The sequence below is a fragment of the Miscanthus floridulus genome, chromosome 18 (genome assembly GCF_019320115.1).
Source record: "Miscanthus floridulus cultivar M001 chromosome 18, ASM1932011v1, whole genome shotgun sequence".
NCBI lineage: Eukaryota > Viridiplantae > Streptophyta > Magnoliopsida > Poales > Poaceae > Miscanthus > Miscanthus floridulus.
Window position 1 is genome coordinate 66974994 of NC_089597.1, and position 23798 is coordinate 66998791.

General features: G+C 43.8%; 1 protein-coding gene across 1 annotated transcript; it reads left to right on the forward strand.

The window, feature by feature from the left end:
- The first annotated feature begins 18586 nt into the window (after window positions 1-18586).
- Window positions 18587-21782, forward strand: LOC136523989 (uncharacterized). The gene is made up of 6 exons (XM_066517484.1): window positions 18587-19699; window positions 19742-19845; window positions 19888-21105; window positions 21193-21280; window positions 21368-21578; window positions 21652-21782. The coding sequence occupies exons 1-6, from the start codon at window positions 18587-18589 to the stop codon at window positions 21780-21782; spliced, it is 2865 nt and encodes a 954-aa protein (XP_066373581.1).
- Window positions 21783-23798: the final 2016 nt, after the last annotated feature.

Consider the following 23798-nt stretch of genomic DNA (forward strand, 5'->3'; position numbering starts at 1 on the left):
GAGCTTGCTTGGTTGGTTGGTGTGGCTCTTTAGTTAGCCTTTGAGAGCACACTAACATAGGGTAGTGTCATAGCTATTGTGTGAATAGACACTATCTAAACTAGAATTGTGGTAGGTGGCTTGCATTTTGAGTAGGCTAGCGCAACAGTTGCTTCGCCTCATAATTGTCTAACCATTTTGTTAAGTGTTGTTGTAGAAATTTTTATTAGGCTATTCACCCCCCCCTCTAGCCATTAGGACCTTTCACTTGTTGCTACCCCTTGTTAAGTTAGACCGTAGTTAAGTCACATGTTTCCCTGTGGATACGATACTTGGAATACTTCCGGGTGAAAGCTACAAGCGGTATTCGTGCGCTTGCGGATTTATCTGTGTGCGTTAAATATACCAACACTCATGGAGTAACTAAGGACCGTTCATTGGGATAGTGAGTCTGAGTAACCACCTGTATAGACCACATACTGCAAATGAGGTTGGTAAGCCAAGTAACTAAATGCGACCTGTTTATCCATGAAACTGGCATGAGGGTGGCACCAGGTAGATGGTGGTAGCATTACCCGGGAACTTATCAACCCTTTTGTGGATATTTTGGCTAGATTAGGGAAAGGTTGGAGACGTGAGGCAACCCTTACCGTAGCGCACGGGTATGGTGGTTAGTCCTATTCTTCCGTGTGGGTACAGTTGTATACCGCTACAGAATTTATTTGAAAGCCTAAAGTCCCTTAGGATGGAATCTTCGGTTGTTCTTACTTCTAGACCTTGGAATGGGCAATTCCAAGATGATCTGCATGTTAACTCTAATAAAGGTGAGTGAAATAAATAGAGAGTTACTATAGTGGGTTAATTATAAGTAGGGATGAAAATGGTACGGATATTTTTCGACCGTATTCGAGATCGAATCCGTTTGGAGGGATTTAGATCTGTTCGTATCCAAGTCCGGATATTCAACATCTGAAACCATATCCGTATCCGTATACTCAAATCGCATATTTATGATGTCGATATCCAATCGTATCCTATCTGGCATGGCTGACACTATCCATATTCGAATCTAAATCCGAACAGAAATATGGAAACAAATGTAATATTAGTGATATATGTCCGTATCCAATCCATTTTATCCCTGATTATAAGGGATTTGTAATACCATTTCATTGCTTTCTAGTATGAACCAAATTATTATCTATTTTGGAATCATAAGTGTGATGGCATAGTGTTTGTCTTATGTATTGGATTGCCATTTGGATGGTTTCGTGTCACTCGACCATAAAAAGATCTTGAAGAGGAGGTGCGGATGGCATTCTCCTGGGGGGCTCATGTCAGTCAGGATTAGTGTAGGTTGGTCAAGGGGATGACACCTGTATTAGCCTGGCGAGTACGGGAACAATCCCTCACATTTGCTATGATTTCTATGTCACACAAGCTCTCTAGCTAGGTTGCAACTACACAACTAGAGACCTAGCCAATTAAGAGTTACTAGGTACAACTAATTACTCTACTAGCTAAGCACCAAAGAAAGCAACTATCACAAGATAAATATATAACAAGGAATGTAATACAAGAGTGGTAGTGGGGTATACTGAACCAGGCAAGAGATAAATCAATCAATATGAATACCAATATGACACCATCGGTTGCTTGACGCCAACTTAGTCCATGTTGTGACGACGCACTCACTTGGTGGCTCACGTGCTAATAGGCATCACATGCATAACCCTACACAAGGGCGCCGTAAGAACCAACACAAGAGAGGGTACTCAATGCCATGAGCAATTAACTAGAGTTGCCAGGTTTTCCTACACCATCGTGATGAGGCTGGTGCGGAGCTCGAAGTTTCCATTGCCGGTGTTGACAGCCGGCCCAACGGGCACGTTGGCAACAACAGGGATGGAGTAGTCATGGAGTGTCTTGGCCATGATTGGAGTAGCGGATGGTGCAGGGGTGACTAGTACATCTATCGGTGGAGTGGCAGAAGAAGAAGCACCACATGACTGTTTCTTCCTTAGGAGTGCCTCTGGATTTTTGATGTAGTTGTTCGGCAGATCGTAACCGGTCATACACTATCCTGTTTTCATCCACAACAGGAGAAAACAAGCAAAGTTAGCCTGCATAAATAATGGCTACCTTACATGCATATTATCATGAACATGTCCTACTAGATTCTTCAATCAATTATGCCTTTTTCGGCAACGGCGCCAGAAATGCTTGTTGACACTTCTTAGTGTAGCTACTAGGTTTGTATCCCCAGCAACGGCGCCAGAAGTGCTTGTTGGTATTTCTTAGCAACATCACTAGTATGTAGCAATGGTACTAAGAAATAGCATTGATAGTTCCTTAACAGTTTTAGATATTTATCCGCAAGCGCACGGAGCTATCATTGTAGCATTTCACCCGGAAGTATTTAGTGTATCGTTATTTATATTTTCCCAAAGGAAGGCATTAATTGATTAAGAGTCTAGTATGGATATGATCATGAATAATAATGCTTACAAGTACACCAATGCTTATAACAGGGGTAAGAACGGTGATTTCAAGATAGTGGACACACACTTGGTATTCCTCAAAGGATAAAAGAGAAAAGAAAGATAAAAGAATAATCCTAAGTCGAGTAGGCATTGGTCTACTATAGTCATACAAAGATTAGTTAATGATCATACAAGTTACATAATTAGTTTTAGGGCTAAGTGTGAAGCAAATCAGGAGGCCAACGAGTACTGGATTGCCAGTAGCCTCATGTGACAATTTAGACTCCTACACCCTAAATAAACGTGGGGGTAATAAGGGACGAATAGGGCTCTCACCACCTGCCAGCTACCCCTCAACCGTGAAGAGGGACAATGCATTCATCTATCTCTCCATACCCAAGCACCACACTTGCGTATACAGAAACTACCCAAATCCCCCTAGGTCCCCGACCCTACGGATCGACATGTAAAGGACTTGGGCACACCCAAAAGCACGATGAACAGCCACCACAACTTAGCTCTAATCCCAATTATATAAGTTATATGAGTAGTTAAGCTTGAAGTCATGTATGCTACTTTCATGACATACAAACTATAGACTAGTTCATATATCAAGACCAACTACTCTAGTTCATAAGTATGACTATAAATGTAAGATGAGAGCATGACTTTGGAAAAACTCATATTTCTATTCATACCCAAAGGTCTCTTCTTCCAAGGAGCCAAGCTCTCCAAGATAGCTTTGCCTTGCTCTAAACAACTACTAAAAGGTAAAAGAGAACTAGAGAGAGTGAGGTGAGCTCAATGTGTTGTGTGAAGAAGCCCAAAATGGTGTGTGTGTGTTGAAGAGGGGGTTGCCCCTATATTTATACAAGGAGCAAGGGCAGTGTTGTGGCTATTCTTGGCATGAAGTACCGGGGTGCACCGCCTCAGCATGCTCACATGTCACCGCCTATCGAAGGGAGGGCCGAGAGGCGCCAGTGGGGGGTCACCCACCCCCTGACCAAGCCCCCTCATCACCGCCTTCATGTGGCGAGCTGTGGGCTAGTCCTGGGTCGCTCCTCGGGTGGTACTTCGCCCGAATGATGAAAGTTGCTGGGCGTTTCTATTATTCCTTTGCGCAAATCAGAGTTAGAAAGCGCCTTTCAGTGAAATTTTCCATGCATTTGTGTTTATGTCCTGCAAAATAATAACCTCCAAATACATATGAAATAGGTCAATTGTAAATGCATATGTGTTTAAGATTGCCAATTTCTCCTCTTTTTGTATCTTATTTGGTGGTCGGGTTTGATCGTTAAGGACCGCCAACAGCTATCGTCTGATGCCTTCACGTAGAGTCCAAAGAATTATTTTCTAAGACAGAGAGCAGCCAATTCACATCAGATGCAAACTCAGCGTCTGATGTCTATAGCGTTAGCATCCAATGCCTCTGCTTCACCTGGCTGAGCCTCTGCTGCGCTAGGGTTAGCCATCGGACGCTAAACCTTAGCATCTGATGCTTGCGACTTTAGCGTCCGATGCAAGCAGAGCTTCTCTAATTCTTCCAACACTTCAACCCTTAAGCAAATGTGTTAACTCCACAATGTTCCAATACTTGTGTACGTGAGTTAGCAATTTTCACAAACATTTTCAAGGGTTGTTAGCAGTCACAAGGTCCTAATGCAAATGCATGGAGTTAATTCACCTAGTGGCACTAGATAGCCGTATTCAACATGAGATCGTCTCTCTTAATAGTATGGCTATCTATCCTAAACTCAATCATGCACTCTATTACGTCTTGATTGGCAAAATAAAATCCTATTTATACCTTCGTCTTGATCTCCATAGACTTTTGTTTTTCTCTTTCTTCTTTTCCAAGTTGGAGCACTTGAACACCATCTTTTGGCCATCTCCATCACTTGAGTGCCATCTAGCTCCATCACTTAGACTTGGACCAACCTATCTCTTCTACACACTTATACATAGGGTTAGTTCAATAGGTTTCATCAATTAGCCAAAATCAAACTAGGGCTTTTAGTTCTTCGAGCATTGTACACATTGGACCTATCCGGTGTGCATCGAATAGGGTCACCAGATAGGGATCTGGCAAATGGCTAGTTTGAGAGTTGTTGGAAAGTAGCCGTTAGGGGCATCGGGTGGGCACTGGACGTGTCTGGTGCATGCGTAGTCTGGGCACTTTTTGCCTAATGGCTAGTTGGCCCTTGGGGGCTATAAAAAGAGAGTGTGGCTAGCCTTAGCTGGTGCTTGGCACCCTTGGTACTTAGTGTCCATGCTTGGGGAGTGTTGGTATTTATGAGTGCAAACTACAATATAAGACTTCCACAAGTGCATAGAATAACCATTTTAACATTTCACCGGGAGTATTCTAGGTATTGTTATTTATATTTTACCACAACGAAACAATGGAATAAAGATTTGTTAAATAATAACAAAGGAGTATCTATTAACATACCAGCATAGTAGGGTAAAGGTAATGATAGGAATTCTGTTGGATGACACACATGAGATAAATCTATAAATATAAACTAGATAACTTAGGAGAACAATGGCGAGGTAGATTCCTATGATATTCTTATTAGAGGATCAAAGTATATATTCAACTATAGCTAAGATTCAATCTACTCATGCACTTCGGGATGCCGCTAGATGGTAGCGCACCACAAAAGCTAACTCTACTGACCCGACTACGGTCCTATAATTTAAGAACCTGCTCAACATACTTGAATTTTGCAAAATTCAGAATTAAGTTTGGATGATAGAATTCTCCTGTGAATGCAATTCTATGTTGCATAATGCTTGGTTGGATATACCTTGTGAGGGCTTGTAGTCCAATGAGTAGGATCTTTCCTTTTCTTTGTAGCATTCTGACAGTTGCTTGTTCTTCCCTCATCAACCCTTCTTGATTTTTGTTCATTCCTGGTTGATGAGTTGGTGTTCTTTAGGGATGCGAACTCAAGTTCCCCCTTGATTGTCTTTGTCTTGTAACGGTGTGGCGGGGAGTTGTTCTTCTTTGTTTGTTAGCGGTACGCCAGCTGTCTTGATGATCAAAGAAGGAACCTCATTGGTATTCGCATGGAAGCTTCATCTTCAATGACTTAGAGTTAGAGGTGTCTTTGTGTACCCATGATTGTTCATGATTTCGTGAGACACCGTCGGCAGACCACCACTATTTTTTTGTTGACACGAGATTACACTCCATGATGTAGTGACATCTCATTGTCCTGGTTCTTGATGTCGATATGTGAATCAGTGTCTTCAAAGATGATGAAAGCAGACGTATTCTGGCTAATACGAGGTGGGTTGCGTCTTGCTTCTCATCATCATCTTAGCTTCGACGTTGCTCAAGACCTATTGATTTGTTTGTCCACTTCCTCAGCTATAGTGGCAATTTTTGGGTTTGTAGGTTCATACCAAACCATGAACATGCATAGCTTATGTTTATTCTTTTCTATAAAATGTTAGTGGATACATACCCGAGGGAATACAACAAATTTGCAATATAGGTTGTTGTCCATAACTTTTGTAATTTTCCTCTAAGCTAATGAAAGGATGGTTTTAGGATTACTTTAGCATAGATTTTGTTTATTAACAAATTTTATGTGTTTGCTGCATTGTAGCATGGTTCAAGGCGAAGATAACTTGCAACAAAAGATAAGTGAATAAACCTTGATACTCACAGTTCTTCCTTCCATGAAGAATGAGCTGGGTCTTCTTTGCGCAGAGTTATTGGAGTTCATCACATGCCTTGGTTCATCTTTGATGTGAATTAATCTCTTCGACTTACCCAGATTGAATTTTAGAGTTTTTTGCAGGGGTTATCTAACAAAATATCCAGTATCTACTAAAGCACACTCTTAGTTCAAAAATTAAACTAGTCACTGACTAATTTGATTTAGAAAAGCATTTTAACCTAAGCACCACACTTAATTTAAAAAGCCTTTGGGAGTAAGATCAGCACTCCAAAACTAAGCACCATGCTTAATTTAAAAAATGTATGAACATACTCCAAACCTTAAACATACTATAGCAAACAAAGGTATCATAAAAGCATTACAGAGATTTATTCAAGTGGAGATAAAAGAGCATAATCATGGTGAGTAGATTTTTTTAAATAAGCATGAGCCTTCATGTGCTCACATTTTTTCTTTTTAAATGCAAACGATATGGATATATGTAGGTAACCAAATATGCTGTGAATTTGATATAGAAAACTTAAACTAAACGGAATGGATGCATGGATTATCCAAAGTAAACATGCAATGGAATGCAAAAAGTTAAAAGATAACTACTCATCAAGTTTAAAGTCCATGAGCAAGACTATCTCACCTTTCTTGATCATACTTACCATGACTCACAAGATAGAATTTGTGAGTAGTGCAGCGTCTGTATTCGTCACTTGAGATGTGATTTGAATTCTTGTGACGTCAAACTTTTTCTCCAATCTACACATGGTTAGAATACATATTTATATATGTCTATACAAACCTGTGAGATGGTAGGGTTCCAGTGATGGATCTTGAATGCTCAGGCACCCTGGGGTTCTTTAATGTTTCTTCTTTTCTTGTGAAAGCTTGCCAGAAGGTCGAAAACGGCATCTATTGTCCTGTCTATTTCACAATATAACAGTACAGGGGTAATTCTACTAAAGCTAGTGGTATCTTAATGATCTAAATCTTTACGCTAATTGTTTTCCCGACAACGGTGCCAAAATGCTTGTTGGTATTCATGAGTGAAAACTAAAATATATGACTTCCGCAAGTGCACATAATACCATTGTAACATTTCACCGAAAGTATTCCAGGTATCGTTATTAATATTTTACCACAGGAAGACAATGGAATAAAGATTTGTTAAATAATAACAAAGGAGTATCTATTAACATTCCAGCATTGTAGGGGTAAAGGTAATGATAGGAATTATGCTGGATGACACACAAGAGATAAATCTATAAATATAAACTAGTTAACTCAGGAGAACAATGGGTGAGGTAGATTCATACGATATTCTTATTATAGGATCAAAGTAGATATCCAACTATAGCTAAGCTCACTCTACTCTTATGCACTTCGGGACGCCGCTAGATAGTAGAGCACCACAAAAGATAACTCTACTGATGCGACTATGGTCCTACAATTTAAGAACCTGCTCAACATGGGGTGGACTACAAAGGATAGACGAGGCTGTCACCACCTGCTGCTACCACACGCCTAGGGAACATGGTGCACTCACAGGCAGAGCATCGTATAAGCACCTTGCTTACACGAGGCTCGGCTACTCAGCCCAACCGGTAAACTAGAATGCTAAGCGCTCTATGATGAACCCGCACACAAAAGTAAATATAACATTAACTAAGCAAGATATACATTCAGAATAAGTATAACCATGTAAATAAGAATGATATAATGATAATGAAGTCTTATAAGATATATAAGTGAAGATACAATGGATTTACCGAGCCTTCGAGATTGGATTCGGAACCTGAGCATGAGCCCAACTCGACCCTCACTCCTGAGCTACTAATCTACTACATTGGAGAGCTCTAGATCTAGTTCTCCTAGTGTATCTTGATATTGATCTCGACCCTCGATATGAACCGATCTTGAGCAATGGCGTAGATGAACTCTCAAAGGCGGTGGGACACCGACGTATGAAGGAGGGCCTGACAGGGGGGACCCATAGGTCAGCCGGCCTAGTGGTAGGGCCGGCCGACTCCCCTGTCGGTTTCGTCACGGTTGGTTGCGATTTGCTTTGACGATTGGGTCCACCTTGCTCATTTTTTGGATAAATCCTCCTGCATTCATAGATTCACCAAAATTTATAGAATTTGTTAGTTTAAACCCCTATACCTATGTTTGGTGATTGAGTTAAGTATATATATATGATATGTTGATGGTTTATGATTGACATTAACAACCGTCAACAGGGAGTGCTAGGAGCCTTCTAACTCATTTGTGCTTATGGAGATTGCATGTGACCTAGACTCTCTAATGAGAGCCAAAATAGGGGTATGCTAAGTCCCCGGGTTGGAAGGTGCCAACCGACGGACCACCGACCGATCTCACACGATCGCTCAGGGGCTATACCCATCGGGTAAACTCGTGTGCATCCTCTAGAAGGAGTCAGCAAGAGCCCGAGCATGCCTGTGTCCACTGCTCGGGGCTTGGGGGCTCGCTAAGGCCCCGGGTTGTTGGGCGACGGCAACCTGAGCCTAATGACTCCAACATAGCATAGACCCAAGCTAGCGTTCGGATGATGAACCAACGTCCCCGGCCTTGGGCAACCTGCTAGGCATCCGAGGCCTAGCAAGTATGAAGATTCCATGTCGTCTGCCCATTCAACGGACGTGAAACTCTGTCGGCCATTCCTTCGACAGGGTCATGCAACCAGCATGACACAAACAGGACAAGCGACTTCACCAACTCCAGGGGCAGCCAGCTCCAGGGCCCACTAGTCAGCCTCACCAGATGAAGGCTTCTTGCTAGCCAAGGAAGCCTCGAAAAGGTTCACCCAGGGGAGGCCGCCATAACAGACAGCTCCTGACAGTCAAGAGTTGGTGGTGGCAGCAGCATCAGGAGACGGTTGCAGCCCCATCGACTCCTCCTAGTACGGCAAGGCAGGGTCCATCCATGCCGTGGCCAGGTACTCGTGCTCCTCGGTGCACGTAGACCAAAAACTAGAACCCAAATCGACTTGTACTCGAGCCCTCCTCAGAATATAAGAGGAGGGTTGACCCATGTATTAAGGGGGGACGATTCCCAAGCAAACCAGAAAGAACCCCAGCTAGAGAAGGCCAGTTTCTTACTCGTTGCTAGAGAACACCGGCGAGCCCTAGGATAGCATCGAGCGATCCCCTGCCAAACTCTCAATCTCCATCATTGTAATCCCCAATTCGGGTACTTCTGAACAAAAAAGAACACTACACTGCTACACTAGGGCTCGGAAGTCGGAAGCCCGAACCAGGATACATTGCCGTGCCCCTCTTGTGTTTTTGAGTGTCCGAGCCACCGTAGACCCACACATCGACTTCCGACGAACAACCACAATGCTTGCCGCGGTTACGAATCCACGACACTCTCCTTGAAAATTGATGTTGGCTGCTGCATTATGCTCAAATTGTGCTGAGTTTGCACTTCCCTGAAGGCAATTTGAGCATTTTCAGCTGTTGTACCACTTGGAGCAACTACACCTTCATTTTTCTGGTTACTCTCTACTATTAGAAGCCCGCATTCTGTCACATGGCGTTGGTTGCTTTCAACTGCAACACATTCAGAAAGCTTCAATATCTATTGCTTCCAAATTTAGGTCAAACATCTCGGCAATATAGGCATGGCTTCCTGTAACAAAACAAAAACTGCCACAAATATAAGTTGTTGCACTATTTTATTTGTCACGTAATGAATTATAATGAACTACAATTCTAACTATACAAAGTAGGTACATTGGTTGCCTCTACTATCAGATGCATGAAGTTGTATTCATCTTCTAAAACTATTGCAGCACAAAAGTTGTCAAAATAAAAAACCAAAACAAACATAAATACTATTTTTATATATTATTATTAAAAAAACATCTAGTTCAATATAAGTTCAGCAAGTTTGGATGATCACCAATATTTGTACAGTAAATTCAATTAAACATCAAATTCAGATAAACAAGTTTAGACATTACTAATATTGGCATTGTACATTAAACTGATGTGGGAGGTACAACAACTCAAAGCACATGAAGGAATTAATATGCCATTTCAAGTTTGCCTAATTTCAATGAACATGACAGATTAGTTGCTACATGGGGAAACCATCATGCTTTCTGGGCTATCTATTGATCACAATACATAATCATAAACTCCCTTTTTTAGATTTCTTTGTTTTGTCCAAGAAAGTAGTGTATCCTTCATATGAAACTTTTACTGGTTCCATCACTACTACATCAATTTCAGATAAGAACTTGCGACAAACAATTAATAACTACAATGCCATTTCAAATATTGTACTATGTACACCAGACAATGATTTTCTACAATGTGGGGCAACTTCATTATAACTGGGTACTATCTGCAACAAATGATATGCCATTTCAAGATTTACATAGAGATGTCTACACTTTTCTCTGAGCATCCAGAGCCATGGATGTAACCAAGTTTGTCTGTTTCACAGTTTTTACAAGGATGGGCACCATCATAACTGAATCCTATTTTAGACAATGAAATGCCATCCAGTTTCGGGAAGCACACCACCTACAGAAGCAACATTGGTTTGCACCTCTCTTAGTTGTTCAGAGGAGGTCCAATCGTTCCACCTAATATGAAATATGTGGGCGAAAACAAGCAACTGGACCTTGAAGTCCACATCTAGACTGTATGTCACCGACCGATCTAGATGCATACACAAATCGTTTGCAGAGGAAGGGACAAAGATCGATTTCAATGGTAGGTAAGAATTGGGGAGGAGGAGATTACCTGCATTCATGTGTTTAGTGCGAAGAGGAGTAGCCAATCTGCAGGGAGGAGGAGCAAATCGGCAGAGAGGAGCAGCCAATCTGCTGAGAGGAGGAGTAGATCGGCGGAGAGGAGGAGCAGATTTGGATTAATGGAGCAAGTGGTGTCTGCAAAATCGGTGTAGAGGACGTGGCGGCTGGCAACGGACGGATAGATCACCTGAAAATGGAAGTGAGTGGGGGTGGGATTGGGTGCTGGTCGCAGTGCGGGGCTAGGTCACGCGCTGCCCTACTGCACGACGGGTCACGCCATATCTGTGTCCTGCACGTTATGTTTTCATATAGGTATATAGAGATTAGCGGAGAAAAAAAAATCCGCCTGACCCCTGGCCAGTTCTTTTTTCTCGAGTCGAACAAGACAAATGCATGCATGATCTAGAAAACAACTACTAATTGCATGCATGATCTAAAAAGACAACTGATAGCTCATAAGGTAATTAGAGAATCTCCTGCAACTTCTCTATATCCTTTCGTAAATGCCGAGTTGGCGATTTTGAGAGAAAGAAAATTTGGTTCCAACGGTGTCTCCGAGTCGATCTTTGTCCCGGCTTTCTCGCTCGGTAAACTTTCCGATCCATGCTCGCTCGCCGTCGGTGGCCCTGCAGGTGACTCCCTCGCGTGCGTCCCTTCTCCCGCGTGTTCTTCTCCTCCTTCCGGATCCATCTTGTTTGATTGTCTACTCGATTACCCATGGTCTTGATCCTCAATTTTGATGTTGGTTCCGGCGATGCGATCATCTTCAGTCTGTCAGCTTCACCACGGCGGTGCAAGTCTGGATTGTCGTGTTCGGCAATGGCCTGTTCCTTCGCCAGCTGTTGCTTCTACTAATTCCCAACCGCTAGCGGCGGCAGTTTGTGCTCGTGACGGTGGACTAGGTGGTGCGGCAATCCGGGGCTGCATCTCACCAGTCACCACTGATGCACCGCTTGACAACGGTTCTATGATGAAGATGGAAGAAGCATCTACACGGAGAGCTACCCAAGAGACGACTATGCTTTCTTTGTCTCCAAAGGCCTGTGGTTGGCCTTGGCTTGGGTACTAACGGGCACCGGCTACTGCTTGGCAGGCAAAATTTGCGTGCAGCGTCAACGCTGCAATACGTTCTTCGGTCTTACGCTCCAGTAGCATCTTTGCTCGTCCGAGTGGACATGCTCCACTCGCTCCACCTGCCAAACCGAAAGCATGGGCTGCTTCAATCCCGAGGCAATCAAGTTCCAGATCAAGAAGCTAGACCATCGGATGTACGGGTACCTCCCGGCCGAATTTTTTTTTTTCGAAAGTTTTTCACAAATGTGCCTGGAGGTATGATTTTAAAATCTGGACCCTTAGCTCGGCGTCGGAGTAATTGGCGCCGAGCTTACACTTCTCGGTGCTAGTGCATATGGCGCCTAGATTTTGGGGCCACTTAGGCGTCAATGAAAACGTGACGGTGACCTGACAGGCACCTTGACGCCACAGATCTTAGCGCCGTTCCGGCCTTATAGGTGCGTCTGTTTTCTTTCTCTCCTCCTTCCTCTCCTCTCTTCCTTTCCCGTTCTCTCTCACGCCTCTGTCTCCGGTGCCGCGCCAGCTCGCCCATCCCCGCGCTCTGCGTCGGTAGGCGAGCCCGCCCCGAGCACCGGCGCCGCGGCCAGCCACGCCCCGCGCGCCCGAGCCCGTCCCGCGCGCCGGACCGCGCGCCCCGTCCCACGCGTCGACCAGCCGCGCCCCGGGCCGCCGAGCCCCGCGCGCCGTGCTGCACCGCGTCGGCTGGGAGTGCCCGGCCGCGCCCATCCCCACCCCGCACGCCGAGCCACGAGGCGCCGTGCCCCGCCCATGACAGCTGCGCCGCCCTACCCGTCGTCGAACCCGGACAACTACAACCGCGCTGGCCCCTGCTGCGCTGCCCTCCCTTGCTCGCTCCACAAGAGCAGCGGGGGCCGTAGGCCGGTAGCGGGGTGCCGTTTGCCGGCCTCCTGTGGCCGCCCGCCCCCGCCCGCTTGGCCACTCCGGTTGCCGCCCGGGTGCACGCGTGGGCGCACGACAGCTTCCCCGTCAGCCGTCTCTGTCTCTTGTCGACCGACTGCGCCTCCCCTGCACTCGGGGTACATTAGTTTTTAAATTTTGTTATTTAATAGTGGTTATTAGTTGGTTAGTGTGGTAGTGATTTAGATAGGTAGAAAGATATTTAGATTGATAGGTTGATTGATGGATACTTTACATAGTTAGATATATAGTTAGTTGCATAGTTATATAGTTAGTAAGATAGTTAAATAGTTATATACTTAGTTACATAGTTAGTTAGATAGTTACTTGACATAGTTAGTTAGTAGTACTTAGTTGTGAGTAGTGAATTGATAGTATCTATTTAGTTAGTTATTACATACTAGAGACCTTGTACTTAGTATGCTTCATTTATATTGGACTAAAGGAATTGTGCGTCCTTATGTGTATGAACTAGATGGACAACCTAGTGAGCATATATTATGGAGGCACCATGGAAAGAGATCGCTATGGATATGTTGAGTTTGTTGAGATGCAAAGCGTGCCTGTGTTATTCAATGAGAAGCCTTCATTTAGTGAGTTGGTTGCAAGGGCTCGGGAGGAGCTACATTGTCATGGAGATGATGGCATCGCAGTGGAGGGTGTACTTCACCTAGGTTCCCCTCCCAACATCCTAAGGAAGATGATCCCATTTGGGTGTGCAGACCAGTAGGAGAACTATGTGAGATCGGCTATGAAGTGCCAGTTCTAAAGTTTGGACGTGGTTGTGCATCGGGTGTTAGTTGATCCCATCCCTCATGGGTTTTCCCCATCATTGAGTCAACAGACATACTTTTACCCTCTCGTCCTGAAACCTGATATGGATGTGGAGGTTGCACCTACACTTCTTATAGTCATATCCGTTGACGCGAACAACAAGTTGGTTCCTTTGGCATTTGCTTTGGTTGAGAATAAGAACAATGACAGTTGAGGATGGTTCTTGAGGCTAGTCCGGATACATGTGGTTGGGCCTGGCAGGGAGGTTGGCGTCATATCTGATAGGCACCAGGGCATACTTAATGTCGTGCGAGAGCAGATAGAGGGGTATGCACCTTTGCACCATTGTTGGTGTACTCGGCACCTTGCCGAGAATCTACTACGGAAGGATGGTGTGAAGGATAACTTTGATCTGTTCTAGGAGGCTGCTCGACAGCTTGAGGACAAGTACTTTCAGAAAAAGTTGGAGCAGGTCAGGACCGCATCAAATGTAGAAGGTAGACAATGGCACACAGGTTTGATGAGGGATTTAGAGAAATGGACAAGAGCTCACGACATCGGTGGATGGAGGTATGAGTTTCAGTGCAGCAACATGGCGGAGTCATTCAATAAGTTACTATTGGGGATACGTGGTATACCCATGAATGCAATCGTTCAATTCACCTTCTACAAGCTTATTGCCAGGTTCAACGATAGACACACCAATGCATTGAAGTTGCAGAGTGATGGAGAGATATGGACTCCGAAACCAAAGGCACACCTAGAGAAGGCAAATGAAAGGGCTGACACACATGAGGTTACATGTTTTGACCACACCACAGGGACTTATCAGGTCGAGCATAGGGGCGGTACAATGTCCGACGGTGAGGTTCGAGAGTCGAGGATGCATGTGGTAATTCTCTAAGATTTCACATGCACTTGTGGTAAACCAAGGCAGTACCACTTTCTATGTTCTCATTTAGTGGCAGTAGCTAGGCATCGTAACTTTAATATCGAGAGCTGGATACATCACGAGTTCAGTGTCGATACGCTTGTGCACACATGGAGCCCCCGCTTCGTGCCTTTTCAGGACCCTAGAGAGTGGCCTCCATATAATGGGCCAAAGTACATTACAGATCTAGCTTACCATTGGAACAAGCATGGATCAAGGAAGAGGACGAGGCACATGATGGTTATGGATCAGATACCCGAAAGAATGAGGCGTGAAAGAGGAACCCCATTTCTTACTGACCCCGAGCAGTACGAGTGCGGCAAGTGCGGTAGACTGGGCCACAATTCACGCACTTGCCATTGGCAGATTAGTGAGGTGTGACTATTGGTTGTTTCTATTATTTCATATTTGTTGTATTCATTTAATTAATTATGCATGTCTCAATTTATGCTTGTAATTATGCCAATTACTTATATATTTCTAAGTTTATGTTTCATTGTATATTGAATTTCTATTTCATTGACTTTTTTTATAGGATGGCGCAATTCCACCTGCTCGACCCGGCGTATGAGGAGACCCACCGAGGACGTCTCATAGCGGAGGAGTAGGTAATAATCTATACGTCTTGTTCAAATTTTTGTGAGCATACATGTGTTCGTGAAGTAACGAGAAACTATGTTTTATTCCATGCAGGACCTTCCGCTCCTTCGTCCTAGAACCCACAATGGGTTCTTGGACATACAGTATGATAACAGGTACACTCCTTTCCCGCAAAAAACTGGCCTAGATGTCATCTCTTTTCAGGTTCGTCATGGGTTGCCCAAGTTTAACTCAGCGGCCATAACTACGTTGGTTGATAGGTATTATCTTCAATCATTGCCTCCATTCATGGCCATTTGTTCATACGCTTGCCCTTTTGACATGTAATCTTGCTTTGTCTAAAATGTAGGTGGCGGCCGAAGACTCATAGCTTTCACTTGCCTTTCGGAGAGATGACAGGCACGCTCTAGGATTGTCAGAAGATGCTAGGTCTGAGGATTCACGGCAATGCAGTGACTGGGCAGTGTAGGTCAAAAGGTTGGAGAGCATGAGTAGAGGCCTTCCTTGGGCGTGAGGTTGGCAAGCAAGGGGCTCGTAGTTCTGGAGTTCTAATCTCCTAGCTCCGGCAAGAGTTCGCACAGTGCCCCGAGGAGGCAAATGAGGAGACAGTTGGGTACTACTATAGGGCATGGATCCTACACCTGTTTGCCTGCATTTCTCTTCCCAACGCCATAGGTGACACTGCGTCGTGGATGTGGGTCCACTGCCTCAGTGACTAGGACCAGGCGGGTCAGTACAGCTGGGGCTCTACAGTGTTGGGTTTTCTTTACCGGTAGCTTTGCGAGGCGTGTCATCGGACTTCGTCCTCATCGTCACTTGGTGGATGCGTGTACCTGCTCTAGTTGTGGATGTGGGATCGTCTACCAGTTGGCCATCCCGAGGTTCTGGCTAGTCATGAGTGGTTCCTAGGTCAGCCTCCATGTCGGCAGCTGACGTGGGTGTACCTTTGGGACCAGGTTAGGGTTCCGCACGTGAGGTTATAGCGGGTGTACATTGAATTCACGAACGGGCTAGACACGCTCACGGCGTCTAGTGTAAGTAAATTTTATTTCTCATGCTGGTTTGAAATGGTTTAGTATAGCATCTAACATCTTGTTTGGACATGTTGTAGGTGTCGTGGGAGCCATACGATGGAGAGGGGCACTTCCTTTTTAGTTGAGCAACATGTGTGGGTGCAATGACGACTTCTACAGGATGAGGTGCCCTCTAATCTGTTTCTATGCTATCGAGTTCCACCTGCCAGATAGAGTTGCACGCCAATTTGGAGTGAGACAGCTTTGGCCAATGGCTCCGTTCTTGACTGGCATTGACTTACTCAAGTAAGTGTTTTGCTATTTCAATTGTCTTGTGATGGTCCATTTCCATTAATTCCTATATAAGATGAAGTAATGACGACATACATGCACTTTTAATATGGTGACATGTACATGGATTGAGATGAATGTGCGTGTATGGACATTTCTTGTTCTCATCATTATGACAAGTTATAGGACTATGGGTTCAACCCATGTTGTGATCTATTTTCTCTTCTTTCTTTGGAACCCACATGGTAACATTTTCCATAGTGAAGCTTACATATGATTATACTGTTACGTATGATTTCTTCAATCACTTTGTACCTTTCTTGAGAAGCTTACATCAAATAGTCGCGTCATATAGCCTAGGCGCCATCGTTTTACAACATCAATTTCATACCTGCCAGAAACTAATATCTTACGTGACGTGCAGGTTGGATCATCAGAAGAACAGGAAGATTTTTTATTGGGAGAAGCACCACCAGTACTACATTGAACAATGGGAGTTGTTGCATGACAACATGGATGAGAACAATGAGCCGCACATGAACCGTGAGTATAGGCGTACCAAGCTTGGTACCAATGTGCGACACGTTGCAGGCTGAGGCTACAATGGACAGAAGATGACTACGTCGACGTCGAGTCCTCCGACGATAAAGACACAACGTACAACCAAACTACTCGTGTAGGAAGGCAGGTGGAGGCAAGACCAATCTTGGACAGAGTGGTAAGTCAATTGCCTTATTTTTCTATGTTAAATTGCATACCAATATATTCTGCATTTGAGGTCTCTGTTTTAGTTAGTGGCACCTTCAAGTCGTAGCATCCTTATAATTCAGTGCAACAAGTGGAGTTGAGGAACTGGTCAGGAATTAACTAGTACTCCGTACTAGATTAGTAGCGTCCTCATTTTTCAATGTCCACCACAATTTTACTGTGAACTTTGTTGCAGGGCAATACCCTCAAATACTCGGTTGAAGACATTGAGCGCTTTCGTCCGAGAGTCAGGGACGATGACACGCGTAGCTTCCTAGACGTAAGATTCAAAATATTCTTTGAAATATATTATTAATACATTAAATTCTTTCAGTTAATATTATTTTGTACAACAGAGACTATCACATCGGCTACACCATGAGGTTGCTCGTTGTGGTTACAGGATAGCCACGACGCAAGACGTCACTACTAGAAATCCTTTCATCTATGACGATTTCGGAATGACGATAATAGTTTTGGTCATGGAATAAGGTTCATTAGTGATGAAATTACGTAGATGGTCATAGATGATTGGTTTGGCCGTCAACCCCTTTGTTTAACTGTGACGAATTTGAAAGAATCATCATACAAGTGTTCTGTGATTCGTCATAGAAGTGAAAGAGAATAGTTTCACCGTTCAGGTCCCACCTGTCAGATAATTATTTCGTCATAAAAGTAGAATTTATAAAAAAAATTGGTGGTGCCTTAGAATCGAACCCACCACCTCTTCTCTCAGAGCCAAGTTGGCTTACCATCAGAACAAGACTTCGGTCATGTTTAGAGATTGGAAGTTTTTTTCTTATTCGATTATTGAATCAATCATAAACCCAACCCAATCGAACCCAATCCAATCCAATCCACCCAGATCTAAATCGAATCGGGCAGGGGGCGGGAGGAGGTGCTCCGGCGGCGGGTAGCTGCTGCGGCGCGGTGCGCTTCTTTGGCGGCGGGTAGCTGCTGTGGAACGGCGCGCTTCTCCGGTGAGCAGCTCTGGCGGCGGGTAGCTACTGCGGCGCGGCGCGCTTCTTCGGTGGGCAGCTCCGGCGGCGGGTAGCTGCTGCGGCTTCTCTGCTCCGGCGGCGAGTAGCTCCGGCGGCGGGCTTCTAACGGCGGGCAGCTGCTGTAGCGCGCTTCTCCGGCGGGCAGCTCCGGCGGCGGGCAGCTGCTGCGGCTTCTCTGCTCCGTGTTCAACCTGCTGCTACTTCAGCTACTTAGAGGTACTGTCATCTTTCATTGCCTGCAATTCATAGCATTTCATAGCTGTTTAGACATGGCTTATTAGAGGTAATTGTTGTTACATTGATTAGATGGACAGGACATGGATTCGTGCTACTCGGTTCAGTGATAAGTTCACAGACAGCGTTGATCAATTTATGTCATATGTTCGGGATAGATTCAATGCAGATGATGTTATACTTTGCCCCTGTCGCCATTGTCTGAATCAGTCTTCGCTGAGTCAGAAAGATGTGCATAACCATGTGTACCTCTATGGATGGTCAGCTACATATACTCGGTGGGTACACCATGGAGAAGCTTTTGATGCTGAGATTATTGAAATTGCAGAGGATGCAGATGAGCCTGATCATCTAGGTGATGTGGTCAATGAGGATGAGGCTAACAATGAAGATGATCTGGGTACTGTAGAGATGCTTGCAGACTTGTACACAGCTATAGAAGAAGATGGAGAACAGCCTATGTTTGTGAAAGTTCTTGAAGATGCAAAACGTGCTCTTTGCCCAGGTTCTATTCATTCTAGGTTCTCTTTTCTAGTTAGATTGCTACACATCAAGTCCTTCTATAGGATTAGCAACACAGCAATCAGTGTTATATTGAAGTTATTGGCAAGGTCATTCCCTAATAGTTGTCTTCCAGATTCATATGACAAAGCAAAGACATATATCAAAGAATTGGGCCTTGGATATGAGTTAATCCATGTTTGTGACAACAATTGTGTGTTGTTTCGGAAGAATCTTGCCAAAGTGGACATTTGCCCAAAATGCAAGGAATCTAGGTGGGTAGATGCTGATGGTGCCAAACAGGTTCCAAAAAAGGTTTTGAGATACTTTCCTCTTATACCTAGGCTAAAGAGGATGTTTGCAAACAAAGCAACATCTGAGGAGACCCGGTGGCACAAGGAGAAGAGGGTGGCTGTGGAAAATGAAATGACCCATCTAGCCGATGGTGAAGCCTGGAAAGACTTTGATGATATGTATCCTAGCTTCGCTGAAGATGCAAGAAACCTAAGGCTTAGTTTAGCTACAGATGGCTTCAATCCATTCGGGAACATGAACACAAGTTATAGCATATGGCCTGTACTTGTAAAGGTGTACAATCTACCTCCATGGTCATGCACTGATGCATCCAACTGCATCATGGCATTACTCATCCCAGGACCAAAGTCTCCAGGCAAGGACTTTGACGTATTCTTAGAACCTCTCATTGAGGATTTGTTAAAACTCTAGGAAGGTGTCAGGACTTATGATGCATTAACTGGTTTGAAGTTTGACCTTCGTGCTGCAGTACTATGGTGCATACATGATTATCCAGCTTTGGGTGTATTGTCAGGGTGAATTACTAAAGGTTACTATGCATGTATTTATTGCAATAGAGATCCATTGTCAAGGAGTCTTAGGAAAAAGATATGCTACATTGGACACCGTCGCTACCTCCCAAAAACTCACAAATGGAGAAGAAGCTTGGCCTTTGATGGACACCGAGAAAACCAAATAGAGCCAGCAAAGTTGACTGTGGATGAAACTTTGGAGGCTCTAGAGAAGGTAAAAGATGTTAGTTCTGGTAAGCCTGAGGGTAGCAAGAAAAGGAAGCGTGGACAGAAGGATCAGGAGCCAAAATTGTTCAGTCGAAAGTCGGCCCTATGGAAACTACCTTATTGGAAACACTTGAAGCTACCACATAATCTTGATGTGATGCATATAGAGAAGAATATATGTGATGCCCTTCTCGGCATAATTCTCCGTCTTGATGGCAAGAAAAAGGATACAGTTAATGCGAGACTTGATTTGCAGGATATGGGCATACGACCTGAGTTGCATTTAGAACAAGAAGATGGTGATTCAGTTTCAATGCCAGCAGCATGGTATGCCATGGAGAAAGAAGAAAGGACTGCATTTTGTGGATTTATGAAAAGTATTCGGTTTCCATATGGGTATGCTTCCAACCTGACAAGATGCATTAGTGCAGATGGTTCGAAGGTGCAGGGCCTCAAAACCCATGATTGCCACATCCTACTCCAAAGAATTTTACCAACCGGTCTCTGGGGATTAGTGCACAAGGACATATATGAAGCAGTTGCTGAGTTGGGTAAATTTTTCCGGGAGCTTTGCAGTAGGAAACTAAAGGTTGATGTTGTGAAACGTCTAAAAGCAGAAATCCCTATGATACTGTGCAAGCTTGAAAAAATATTTCCTCCTGCTTTTTTTGATGTGATGGTCCACTTGGCTGTCCACCTTCCTGATGAAGCACTGTTAAGAGGCCCTGTCCAATATGGATGGATGTACCCGATCGAACGCCAATTGGGCACTTTGAAGGGGTACGTGAGGAATAGAGCTAGACCTGAAGGATCCATCACTGAGGCGTACATAGCTAATGAGGCATTGACCTTTTGTTCAAGGTACATGGAAGATGTTGTCACTAGATTTAATCGTGATGATGACAAATGGGATCCACCAAATGGTGACCTCTCTGTCTTCCAGCATGGTGTTAAACTCTTGGGAGCCAACAGGGAAACATATCTTGAAAACAAAGAATTTGATAAGCTTTGTTGGTATGTGCTAAACAACTGTGATGAGGTGGAGCCATATTTGAGGTGAGTGTTTTTTCTAAATTTTGTGTGCTACTAAAAACTATGCTAAACCTGCATGACCAATACTCATATTGTGAACTGTCTGTGCAGCAAGTTTAGAGAAGAGTTAGAGAAAGAGGGTGGCCATGATATTGAGAGTAGGTTAGAAAATGAATTTCCTGCTTGGTTTAGGAGTCATGTAAGTGGTTCCATAATTTATGCAATATATCATGTTGTCTTCTAAATCTGAGTTCCACATTTTTCACTTAATCTGTTGTCTTTTTAGATCAAGATGTTGTGGAAGGATAATCGTGAAGAGGTCAATGAAGGGCTTTATGCAATATCATGTCGACCTGACCTTAGGGTCAGATTATGGTCATCATGTAGTGTGAATGGTGTTCGATACAACACTATTGACCACGAAAGACAAAGGCAGACACAAAACAGTGGTGTGCTGGCAGAAGGAACACACAATGGAGTGTCGACTGAATTTTATGGTCAGCTCAAGGAGATAGTTCAGTTGAGCTACAACTCCAATTTACAAATCTTCTGTTGTTGGTAACTTACAAGCTCTTATCAATAGAAGAGAAGAAGACATGGCTGAGAACAGTGATGAGGATGATGACTATGTAGATGACACCATCTTAGAGTATTATAGTGACAATGATAGGGATCCCATGGAATGTAATGATGATGATTAGCTGTCATTTTTTAGATGTTGATTAGCTGCCATTTTTGGAGCACAAATATTGTAACAAATTCTGTCATTTTTGGGATGTATACTTCTGGGATGTTGATGGAGCACAAATATTTGAACAGTGGCTCTTTTTTTGGGATTGTAACAAATTCTATCATTTCTGGGATATGTTGATTAGCTGTCATTTTTGGGATGTTGTTGTCTCTAGATTCTAGCAAAATCTGTCTATACAACAAATTCACTCATACAGTTAAGTTAACTCAAACAATTTTTCATTCATACAATAACTCATTCATACATTAACTCATTCAATAACTGTGACAATTCAGACATCAACATACATTTAGTAACTCATACATTCAGTTAACTGATACATTCATTTAACTCATACATTCAGTTAACTCATACATTCAGTTAACATTCAGACATTGCCAATTCAGACATTCATAGTAGGTAGTTGTAGCTTCATGGGCTGAGCACCTTTACTAAACATTGCCACCATCAGTGCCAAAAAAACAGCAAGAAAGATCAGTGAACCACAACACACTGCCTTCAGCTTCTTCTGTGGCTTGGCAAGTGCCTTGGCCTCAAGCTCCTTCACAAGTGCCATGGCCTCCTCCTTTTCCTTCACCAGTTTGGCCATCTCCAAATGTGCTTCATCTAGCAGAAAACTGAGTTCGTTCTTCTCTAGCTCTAGAGTTTCATTCTTGCTACGCAAGACCCTAACTGCATCTCGCAAATCAACAAGAATTTCGACCTGATGCTCTATTGGCTTGGGATCAAACCACTCCCAGAAAGGGCATCCACCAGCCTAGCACCCACATACATTCAGATTGTCAGGTAGACTATTACCTAGATTGAAATCAACACATCACAATGCAAATTGAACTCACCTTGTATTTGGGGCATGCATTGTACCTCCTTCCAGGATTTGCATTGCTCCATGAGATCCACCTGGGAGTCTTCTGACCACAGTAGCACTCCAGAGCCGGTGTGTAGGAGTAGGGGGGTGGCGGTATGGAATTGGAGAGGAGTACGGGGATCGCGCCCTGGACTGCTCCATGGAGCTCCGTGATGAGCTTGAGCCAGCAGAGGTTGCCATTGAGGTGTAACCCTAGTCGGCTGGCAGCGGCGGTGGCGGTTGGTAGTGCAAGCGGTGGCGGCACCTGGTAGCGGTCCCGGCGGCGAGGCGTCGAAGGAACTTCGGCTGTGGCGATTTGGGGAATTCGGGGATTTGGGGACGGATTGGGGGGTATCAGACCGTTGGGGTAAGAGGCTGACAGGGTTGGTCCACTGGAGTGAGCCTTCCATATGGCTGGACTCGGTTCACCATGGGATGAGGCTGACTGGTGGGTCCATTATGGTCAAACAGTGGTCAAATCAATGATTCAAGCTCATTTTGAATCAAATTTGAACTAGATTTTCAATGTACTGTTCAAGACCTTCATCAATGTACACTAATTGTCCAACTTGCACTCTAATGGTCATTGTATGGTCCATGTTAAGTGTATAAGTACACCAAGCATGTATAGCTATATGATCTCACACATCATATACCTATGTGTATTGATATAACCAAGCATCTGTATGATCTTTTCAACTCAAGTGCATAATTATATGTGTTGATATAAGCAAGCATGTAGACCTTACCTTATCAAGTGCTTAGTTATATGTGAAGTGCATATTATAGCATATATGTGTGTATGTATGTTATATAGTAACAAAGCACACCTTGCATGTATATGATCTTATGAAGTGCTAATCAAGTCATTCTCATATGCTCACATAGTATGTCATCTTATGAAGTGCTAATCAACTTACTAAATGTTTAAATTCATTGAAGCACACACATTATAGTTAAGTAGAATGTATGTTACATGTGTATATATATACAAAAAAGGGATCATGTATGTCTCCCTATAATTTGAGACCTAAAATATTATCATACTGAAAATTTTATGCGTACATCAGATATTATAAATACTAAAAAAACAAAACATTGGAATCATGTCCTTCATAT